General features: G+C 37.4%; 1 protein-coding gene across 1 annotated transcript in view; it reads left to right on the top strand.

Moving 5' to 3' along the window:
• LOC113465819 overlaps positions 1 to 11581 on the top strand; it is a 54099-nt gene that overhangs the window by 10474 nt on the left and 32044 nt on the right. Inside the window, exon 3 of the mRNA XM_026820667.1 lies at positions 3880 to 3942. Within this exon, the coding sequence (XP_026676468.1) occupies positions 3880 to 3942 (63 nt within the window). The remainder of the gene's footprint in view (positions 1 to 3879; positions 3943 to 11581) is intronic.

The following is an 11581-nucleotide window of genomic DNA, read 5'->3' as shown; positions in this document are numbered from 1 at the left end:
TATTTGAAGTTAGGACTTTTAACAGAAAACCCAAATTTAAAAACATTTAATCAGAATTAAATCAATTAAACTCATTTAAACACACATAATCTTGTACCAATCTTTCTATGTTTGGATGTAGTTCGGTGGTTGCCAATAAAACTACGTCCCTGATGTGATTGGAAGAGTGTTTTTCACACACATAAGTAGACCCAAATCTTGAAAGAATTTGTTGAGCAAGGTCACATAACACGGGAAATTGGTCTTTTGGAACTTTTTTCCAAATTTTGACGATTGATTCCGTGTTTAGCTCTGATGTAGTGGATTCTTCAAACATATGCTTCAAAACAGAATGGTTCTGAATTTCTACTAATTCTTGTTGAATTAATACTGGATAATTTAACATTTGGGATTCGTTGATGGAACAGGGATTTTGAATATTTTCTTTAATAGGTTTTCGATCTGTAATTTGTATTTCTCAATGCCAGGTTTTCCTGTTTCTCTCAAAAATCCTTCGCGGGCCACTCAAAAATCGTTCGCGGGCTACTTCGTGGCCCGCGGGCATAGGGTTGAGCGCCCTTGCTTTAGTGCGTTAGGCGGTAATTTTTTAGATGAATCGTTGTCAGCTGAGCTGCGTCTTTTTTTATTTTATTATTAGAGGTAATATATTTTATTTATTTTTGTCTCACTGTGCCGTAAAGGTAGGTGAAATGTTTTTAATATCACTGCTTCATTTTTTATTTGTTAAATACTTTAATTTTTAAGTGCTTTATTATTGCACCTCAAGTTTTAAGCAAATAGGAAAAAAAATATTATTTTATTTTTCGTTAGAGTACCTACCGATTACAAAACGACTTCTAAGTAGGTACAATACGTATTAAATTGTTCTTTCATATTACTTTTTATATCTTTTAAAAAATTGATATTTAAATTTAAAAAAGCGTAAATAATTATCAATAATAATAGAGGAAGGACGGACTAAAAATGAAAATCAAAGAATGATAAATAAATCAATCTACAGAGTGTTCTCCTTCTCTCTTCGATTTCGAAACGACAATGTCATTCTTCATGGTCTTTAACTCCGAGCTTATGAAGTTGTACCGTTTTCATCTTGTTGGAACGTTTTGGACAAAGTTCCAATATTTTGCTTTCAATCCCTGATTCCCTATGGTGTTCTTTGTGGATTGTTCTGCGAGTGCATAGGTACCTATCAAGATTTTTATACCAATTTAACGGACCGCGTCGAGCCTTTCGAAACTCCGCGCCGTAGCGTTGGAAGTTAGGAACTAAATACTAGGAAGTGGGGTAAAGCCTAAAAAAAAAAAAAAAAAAAAAAAATAATAAAATAATAATAATAATAATAAAAAGAATCAAAATAAATAAACAAACAAACAAAACGAAAAGTCTTGGACAAATTGACTGCAGAGTACCTACTGTAGAACTGTAGACTTGTAGACACGTGTGTAAATATTCATAAAATTGAATCAAAGAAATAATAATAGGTAATAATCTAATAATAAAAGAATGATGAAAAAATAAAAATGAATAGTAAAAAAAGAAAACAAAACAAAAAACAAAATGATAATAATAATAAAAGTTAAGAAAAAATAAAAACAATCACACGTGGACTGCGTTCGATTTATTTTCGTGACAAACTGGGAACTGGGGGATTCGATTATCGATTTATTTTATTTTTAACTGGCGAGTGACTTGTAGACTTGTGGGATCTGACCTGTCAGCTCCTCACAACTAAAACAGAATAAACTACACATCTTAGCTCCTATACCTACCTACCTACATTCTTATGTGATAATTAAGGCCACGGTCTACCATATCATGATTTTTTTTTTCGAGAGTTTTGATAGAGGGAACTCTAACTGCTAGGGTCTTATCGTCCCCAAATCGAAGAGAAATACGAGAAAGGAGAGTCGCCAGCCGTTCGGAGAACGAACAATATCCGTTCACGATAAAATGTGCCCCGGGTGGGATTCGAACCCGCAAGCTAGTGCTTACAAGGCAAACGCGCTACCTTATACCCGAACTTTCTCGGAGCAATCTCAGAGAACAAATAGGTACTAGCTGAGACGTGCGATTATAGACCGGGAGATGTGTAGGTAAGTTAGATTGAAGATTCTGTAACTTTGTGAAGGTCCATCTTGACTAGGTAGGTTGAAATGATAAAGTGAAGAAGTACCTATATGTTTATCATTTCAACCTACCTAGATGTGTAAGTGATATAAATAAAATAATTGATAATAAATTAATGTATGTACCTACTTACCTTGGTAAATAATTGATAATAATGTACCTACCTTGGTAAATAATTGATAATAATGTACCTACCTACCTTGGTAAATAATTGATAATATTTCGTATGTTATGTAATAACGCGTCTCGTAACGTCTAGACAAAACCGTTAGATGAACGCCCGGGGCGGATTTTATCCTGAACAGATAAGGTAGGTTCTCGGTAAGGTAGGTGTAATGTAACAATATCTCGGGAACGGTATAAGCTAGAGACTTGGAATTTGGTACGTGGTTTACAAAATATGTGACAAGGATGCAACACAAAACGTTTGGTTGAGATAGGTGCTGCGGTTGGCGGTGTTTTGACCGCTTTTGGACAGATTTCGACCGTTTTTTTGGCGGTTTTCAGCTATAGCGACAAAACGGTTAGAGATATTGTAAAAGCTAGGGTAAAAGAACACTCAAATAAGCATCATTCAATAGGATAAGGAAAGTCGTGTGATGTTCACACCAGATTTTTTTGCTCATTAAATTATATTTTGGGCCTCGCTGCTTAGCGTGTAAATAAATAAAAAATATTTTGGGCTAGATAAGGCTTTTTCTGATTGAGTTGTACAGATTACTGCACGACTAGATTTATTTATCACTTCCGTGATAAAAATGCGAGTTAAGTTTGACAAGTAGTTATTTCGAACTATGAGGGCGGCTTATCAAAAAATAGTAAGGCCAGCCTAGTTAGCTTAATCATTGATATAGTTGATTATATCCCGTCTGACATAACTTTCATCCATATACCAACTACACTCGAGGTCACTTAACTTGAGTGATCTTACCTTTCTTATTAGGGTCTAGAGTCTAGACTTAGGATAGGAACTTTCATCAAGATACAAACCGCGCTCAACGTTACTTAACTTGAGTGATCTTACCTTTCTTATTAGGGTCTAGACTTAGGATAGGAACTTTCATCCAGATACCAACCGCGCTCAACGTTACTTAACTTGAGTGATCTTACCTTTCTTATTAGGGTCTAGACTTAGGATAGGAACTTTCATTCAGATACCAACCACGCTCAACGTTACTTAACTTGAGTGATCTTACCTTTCTTATTAGGGTCCAGACTTAGGATAGGAACTTTCTGATCATTGATATAATTGATTACGTCTCTCCTCACGTAACCCGCGGGTTCGATTCCCGCCCGGGGCGAATTTTATCCTGATGGTATAATGTTCGTTCTCGGAACGGCTGGCTTTCTCCTATCCTGTCTCCCGTCTCTCTTCGATTTCGGGACGATAAGACCCTAGCAGTTACAGTTCCCTCTGTCAAACCTCTTAAAAAAAAAGTAAAAAAAAAGCTTTCGGTATGTAGGTATTTCATCGCTCAATGTTTCTCAGAAAATTGTAAGGTATCTGGACTTAACCCAAACCTTCTATAGGTACCAACGAAGTGTTAAATTTTAATCATCTCCATCTACCTAGTATTATCTCTTTTTCAAACCAAAGGAGAAGAGACGCAACACTTTCCTTTCACAAAAGCACGAGAAACGATAAAATAACCCGTCGAAAATTTTGAGTTTAATTTGATAGTTTTCAGGTTTTTCCTTTTCGATACTTCTTGGTGATGAATTACTAATTACTTTTATCGTTTCCTCTTTCAGTACCCCAACAGGGGGAGTCATGACAACTATCAATCATCACTTGGAACAAAGGGTCGCTCAAGAGTAAGTACTTTTGACTTGATATATTTTTAAAATACCTATAGTGTAAATTTATTGTTTTCCTTCAAGGGTTAAAATGATGTCAATAATTTTCAAGATCCAAAAGGTATTAGTATTTTTTATCCTTGATAATAAATGTGCCTCAAGGCATTGTTCCAGTGATCCCATTAAATTTGTGATATTGACAATGGAGCAGTTGCAAATCGGTAAAAAATATAAATGAATGGTCGATTCCTACGTAAAAAGTAGTGAAAAATCCAAATCTGAGGTCAAAACTCCGAAAAAATAACTGTAAAGGTCGAAAATTCAATTTTCATTTTCCGTTCTAATGAAAGAGTTCAAAAATGTGTGACGTCAGACTTCAGGCAGTTGCCTCGCTAGGTAGCGCCAGTATGCAAGCACGATTGCGGGAGGAGCAGAAAGAAATGCGCAGAAACGTATGCGCACAAGCACATTAATGTGTTGCCTGCGAGGGAGCATTTCTCGGGATTCTTCTTCTTCTTCTTCTTTCTTCTTCTTCTTCTTCTTCTTCTTCTTCTTCTTCTTCTTCTTCTTCTTCTTCTTCTTTTTCTTCTTCTTTTTTTTGTACACTCTCATTTGTTTGTACATTTGTATGACATGACCTTTCCTACTAGGGTTTTTTGTACGTTTGTGGGTTCTTTTTCTCCCTTTTTTTTGTGAAATAGAAAACATCCGTTTGATTTATTGAAGAGCTAACTCGGACAAATCCAAATCCCTCTCTGACCTCGGATTGACCTTCTTTGACCTTCTTAGAGAGGGGGAGGGATTAAAGTTAGAGGGAGAGGTGGAATGAAAGTTAGAGGGAGAGGAGGGATGAAAGTTAGAGGGAAAGGAGGGATGAATGTTAGAGGGAGAGGTGGAATGAAAGTTGTGAAAAATCCAAATCTGAGGTCAAAAATCCGAAAAAGTAACTTTAAAAGGTCGAAAATTCAATTTTTAATTGCCGTTCTACTGAAAAATATCAAAGAGTTGTGACGTCAGTCAAAGAGTTGTGACGTCAGATTTCACGTCAAAGTGCGCAGAAACGCTTGCGCACAAACAAACGAAGCGGAAGTCATGAATTTTGATGGTTAAAGATCCAAAAAAAAAAAAAAAAAAAAAAAAAAAAAAAAAAAAAAAAAAAGGAGGGAGGGAGGGAAGGGGAAAAGAGAAAGGGAGAGACGTTCCTGCAGAGTTAGGCTTAAGGCAGATACCTACACAAAATTACAACATCAATATTTTATTTCATTCTCTCTTCATAATGGCAATAGCCAAACGTGTATTACCTGTTTAATGTCATGGATTAATTTAGAAACAGGAAGAAAAACTTGATTTTTCACACACTTTTTTCTTTCTCTTTTTACCTCTTTCTCTAGGAGAAAAAGAAAAATTCCATTGGTCCTCATTTTTCCTGCTCTATGACTTTGAAACATCACCCAAGTAAGCGCAACTGATCTAATACTTCTTGGAATATTTGCCCAACTATTTCCTTCTTTCATTCTTTCTTCTTCGCCAGCTTAGTTGGCCTGGAGCGTAGCGCGTCTGCCTTGTAAGTTGTAAGCGCTAGGTCGCAGTTTCGATTCCCGCCCGAGGCGTATTTTATCGTGAGCTGATAAAGTTCGTTCTCTAAACGGCTGGCTGAAGGAGATAATATGTAGTTCGCACTGTTAGCAGTAATTTTATTTTACTTTAATTTAAATCTTGATTAAAATGTTCAACTGTACTATATCAGTTATCTGAAAATAGTTGAAGGCTTTAGGGGGAGGGTTCCAAATACGGAGAGAGTCAGAAAATAGGGAAAACATAGGGAAGTGAGAGGAAAATAGGACAAAACGGAAGAGACGTGAAAATAGGGGAAACATGTTAAGATAGGGGAAATGAAAAGAGATCTGTATGGTATGTGGTGGAGAGACAAATGACAGTGAGAGAGAGAGACTTGTTAGAATCTAGGTTAAATCGATTTATCTCGGGATCTAGAAGTCGTAGAAGAAAAAGAAAAATTCCGTTGATCCTCATTTTTCCTGCTCTATGACTTTGAACCATCACCCAAGTAAGCGCAACTGATCTATTTTCATTCGACGATCTTGAATTTGGATCGTGTTTCTTAAACAGAGTTAGACTTTGATAATTTTATTTTATCATCATCATTATTATTTTTTTTTTTAAAAAAAAACAAAGATTTTATCTTTGTACTGCTTTCGCATTACTATGCCTTGGTGATACATATGTAGTTAAGTGGAAAATGTCGATCACTGAAAATTTGTCGATATGGGTGTCCGAGGGGCGGTAAGGGCTTTTTTCCTGTTTCACTAAAACTCCCCCCCATACATTTTTCTTTTCGAGCGGAAATCGAACCCCCATTCCCTTAACGGGAGAGCCGCCTTGACACTCAAGTGTCACTTACACCCAATCTTGTCATGTTAGATTAGATAAGACAATAGAATAAAGGGGATATCTGTGGCCGAGAGGTTAAGAGCACTCACTATTGATACAGAGGTGCTGGGTTCGACTCTCGGCCTTTTTTCTTTTTTAAAGAGAGCCAGCCTAGTTAGCGTGGAAGGTAGCGCGTCTGCCTTGTAAGAGCTAGGCGGCGGGTTCGATTCCCGCCCGAGGCGGATTTTATCCTGAAGGAATGAGGTGCGTTCTCGCCTTCTCGGAACAGCTGGCTTTCTCCTACCCTGTCATCCTTCTCTCTTCGATTTCGGAACGATAAGACCTTGGCAGTTACAGTTTCCTCTAACAAACCTATTTTGACAGCTTTTTGACACTTTTCGACCGCTTTTTGGTGGTTTTCAGCTCTACTGTCTTAACGGAGAGATATATTGTAAAAGTTACAATAAGAGAACTCCCGCCCGGGGCGGAATAGTTAAGGTAACCTTATAAAATCCGCCCCGGGGGGCGGGAGTCGACCCAGCGCTTACAAAGCAGACGTAAGGTTCGTTCTCGGAACGGCTAGCTTTCTCCTATCCTGTCCGTCTCTCTTCGTTTTCCGGACGATAAGACCCATAAAAAAGGGGGAAATGAGCAGCGCCGCAGGCGAAATTTTTGAAAATTGTGAGCTACAATTTATAGAAACCAGAATTAACGAAATTCAAATTTTTATGGCCACAGGCGAAAATTTTGGTCTCTAATTTTAAAAAACTTATTTGTCAAAAACACAAAATTTGGCGCCGCAGGCGAATTTTTTGAAGATTTTGGTCTACAATAGTAAGAGAAACAGACTTGTCAAAGGTCTAATCTTCAGGGTCGCAGGCGAAACTTTTCAGTAAGTATGTAACATGTAGCTTGTCATGTGTCAGTTTTTTTATGTAATTAAATACGTGTAAAAGACGAGTATAGTTATTCCCCTCAATACATTTCTATAGAACACAAAATGACAGCGCCGCAGGCGAAATTTTTTTCGAGAAAATTTAAGTAGCTCCTTCAAGGTTGCATACTTTTTTTTACTGACCAAAGTCCTTTTCTCGTTTTATAGGCTTTGTAATATTCCCAAAACTTCCCCCTATAGGGCAACCCACCCCGCACCCCCCTTGCTCCTTGTAGCGTGCACCCCAGAGTTTGGTAAGGCCGCAGTCACCGCATGTGTTTCACTTTTTCGCTTTTTGCCCCCTGTCCGAGTTTTGTATGTATGGGGCGCGCGGGTGGCTAAAAGGAAAATCGTGCAATTTTCCCCCAGCATAGTTGGGCGAGGACTACAAGAGTTTAGGGAGAGGAGAGGAGTGTGGATGACCGAGGGGAGGAGAGAGAATGAAGGAGAAGAAAAGCTCGAGAGGAGGGGCGAGGAAGAGGGAAGGGAGAAGGAGAGGAAGGGACGACAAAGGGGGGATAGTCGAAAATGTTTTGTCTCTGATGGTGACCGCTATAAAGTTATGCCCGGGTTGTATCTGTTTTTCATAATTAATTTCCACTAAACGAGCGGGGCTTTTACTGAAATCTAGCGTGACACATGGGCAACCCTTCCCTGTGGGGGCACCCCCCCCCACCCTGCTAAGGGGCGGAATGGGGGGATGGCTTTTGCTGAAAGTTTATGTTTTAATTGTGATGTTTAATAATTGAGGGCTTTATGATGGGTTGATTTTAGGGGCGGAAAATGAGGCAAGTTGTTGCCGTATAACTCATTCAATGTTGTCACAATGTCATTTTTACCCTCATTGCACTCCTCTTTCCTCTAATCTCACTTCTGCTTCACTGCATTGGCGGCGTGCAATGCTTTAAAAATAAATTGATGGTTTATATTACCCTTTCGTTACCATCGATTATTTAATATGGATTTTTTTTTTTTTTACTTTTACACCTATAAGGTCCTGTTTTAATTACTTCAATATTAAATAAATTTTATGGGCGTGACAATTATTAAAGTGAAAATCGGGCCCAACATGGATTGAAATTCATCTTCTCGGTCCTAAAATAGCAGAATTCTACAAGATCAAGATATCATCATCATAACGAGATCTCGCTAAACAAAGAAAGTCGGGAAAGCCGGATTAAAAGTGAAATGAGAAGGAGGAGAGTAATCTTGAGAGAAGATATTGGACGAAGAGAGAGAGAAAGAGAGAGAGAGAGAGAGAGAGAGAGAGAGAGAGAGAGAGAGAGAGAGAGAGAAGATATTGGACGAAGAGAGAGAGAGAGTAACAAAACTAAGCTACAAAGAGAGTAACAAAACTAAGCTAAAAGATACCTCGAGCCAAGAATAGGTAGGTAGTAAGACTAGTATTAAGAGACAAAAGGAAAGATAGATTTAGGAGTCAAGATACCTGCTTTCACTATTGTTCAAACTTTGTTCCGTTTAGAGTCAAAGGATCTCCCTCCCTTTACCACCCACTCTTATTCTTTGTGATTTGACGTCATGGGTTTTACCAACTCGAACTTGAGATGAAACGAGGATTCCCCTGGGGATGGCGAACTTGGTTCAATTTGTGTGAAAGCCTTACATTTATTAGAATATGCAATGTGCAACAATTGGAGTAAGTGGAGAGTTGGAGATGTTTGAATTACCAAACAGTAAAAAGTACCTACCTACCTACTGTTTTACATACAGACTGAACTCAATGAGACAATCCACGGTGGAAAAACTAGGCCTAAGAAAATCTGTTGATTTATTCTACCGTCCACCCAATCTACATAAAATAAATAAAGGTAATAGAAAGTAAAAAGCACCTGAGTATAAAGTAGAATCCAGACTGTCAATGTCGTGCAGAGATAAAATCTACACCACGTCCACACCGCTGGGGATTTTTCACGTTAAATTCAATCGGGTTTTTCATCTACGCTACTGGTTTCCTACACAAAGTTGATTAATAATTACATTATAATGCTTCTGACGTAGAAATGAAAAAAATTAAATAAAATACAAAAGTTTATCGTTTTTCCTGATTTTTTTTTCTTCTTGAAAAAAGCTGGAAAAAAAAATAACTAAGCAGTTTTTAAATTATTCAAATAATTAAATATTTTTTTTTTTTTTTTTTTTTTTTTTTTTTACTTTTATACCTATAAGGTCCTGTTTTAATTACTTCAATAGGTATTTATGAGCGTGACAACTATTAAAGTGGAAATCAGGCCCAACATGGATTGAAATTCATCTTCTCGGTCCTAAAATAGCAGAATTCTACAAGATCAAGATAATATCATCATCATAACGAGATCTCACTAAACAAAGAAAGTCGGGAAAGCCGGATTAAAAGTGAAATGAGAAGGAGGAAAGTAATTTTGAGAGAAGATAATGGACGAAGAGAGAGAGAGAGAGAGAGAGAGAGAGAGAGAGAGAGAGAGAGAGGATATTGGACGAAGAGAGAGAGAGAAGATATTGGACGAAGAGAGAGAGAGAATATTGGACGAAGAGAGAGAGAGAGAGAGAGAGAGAGAGAGAGTAACAAAACTAAGCTACAAAGATTAAAAGATACCTCGAGCCAAGAATGACGACTCGGAAAACTGTGTAGGTAGGTAGGTAGGAAGACTAGTATTAAGAGACAAAAGGAAAGATAGATTTAGGAGTCACAAGATACCTGCTTTTATATTGGACGAAGAGAAAGAGAGAGAGTAACAAAACTAAGCTACAAAGATTAAAAGATACCTCGAGCCAAGAATGACGACTCGGAAAACTATGTAGGTAGGTAGTAAGACTAGTATTAAGAGACAAAAGGAAAGATAGATTTAGGAGTCAAGATACCTACCTGCTTTCACTATTGTTCAAACTTTGTCCCGTTTAGAGTCAAAGGGTCTCCCTCCCTTTTCTACCCACTCTTATTCTTTGTGATTTTCTTTTTTTTCAATCAAATTTTCTTTTATTTATTTTCAATTATAATAATTTTCACTGCCATTGTCTCTTCTTTTCGAACACGCCAACTCTAACTTGCTTGTGGAAATAATGAGAAAATTTTACATCGAATATTTTTTTTTACAAATCGCTCGGATTATTGAAAGCTTACATCGGCGTGTTTTATATGCACGGGTTAGTGTATTTTCAATAAAAACTCGACTGATATTTTGCATAATTCAATATCAGTACCGATACCGACTATTCCTTGAAATCCACTCTAGGTTCTGGGAAATGAAAAACTGTTTTCCCATATTAATACGCAATTGAGCCAATTTACTTTCTAATACCAATATCATGTATTGCGTAGGGACTAGGAAACCTATGAGTTCAAGGTAGTGGAAAAATATCGGAAATTGGATCGATTATTAAATTTTCCACATTCACGAATAATAAGTGATGTTTTATTTATTTATTTACACTCTAAGCAACAAGGCCATGTTTATGTGTGGAATAATGACTATAATGAGTGTAATGGTATAAAATAGGACACAGGTTTTGCGTGATTAACTAATTAATCAATTAAATTGATTAATTAGTTAATCAATTAACGCGCTTGCTTACCATGCAGAAGGTCCCGGGTTCGAATCCCACCATCGACAAAAATTTGCACTCGTTTTTCGATTGCAATATTTCAACGGGTTACTTTCTGGTGTTCTCGTGTTGACCCAGCACCTACATGGGAAGTATTGTGTCTCTTCTCGCCCATCTGATGAGAGGCATACTACGGGATGGGCATGCTACGACACAGACCACAAGCGTCCAATGTAGCAGTTGTTTCATCGCTACGAAAAAAAAACGGCGGTGAAACACTCATCTTAAAAAAATTAATAAATAAAAAAAGTAAAAAACAATGTGAGCATTAAAAAGCTCTGTCCACACATAGTCAACGGTCGTCGGCTATGTGTGGACAGTGTGGACACAGCTTGAGACCTTGTTTAGACGGCTGGGTTAAGGTAGAAACACACTATCATTACGACCTTTCACGTGATAGTAGTGTGGCTGTCCTGAACGAAATTACCTACAGTATTATGGGAAAACTTTGAACTACATCTTTCTGACTCCCTATGACTTCACGTGACGTGGTTATAGTGTGTTTCATAGCCGTTTTTATTTCGTAGCGGTGAAACAACTGCTACTTTTTCAGGCGATTTTTTGTCAACTATATAAATTAGTGAAGTGTTTACTACTAATTACCTACTATGTTCTGAGTTACATATTATGCATGTTAGTAATAGTCTCAAGTGGTGATACTGTGTTAAGTAAGTTAGGTAGATGACTCAAGTATAGTTGCAAATCTTATTCAGATTAATAATGAGGAGTCATCCA

Source organism: Diaphorina citri, unplaced genomic scaffold, assembly GCF_000475195.1.
Source record: "Diaphorina citri unplaced genomic scaffold, Diaci psyllid genome assembly version 1.1 scaffold165, whole genome shotgun sequence".
Taxonomy (NCBI): domain Eukaryota; kingdom Metazoa; phylum Arthropoda; class Insecta; order Hemiptera; family Psyllidae; genus Diaphorina; species Diaphorina citri.
The sequence above is the reverse complement of the archived record's forward strand: the minus strand, read 5'-3'. Positions and strand labels throughout refer to the sequence as shown.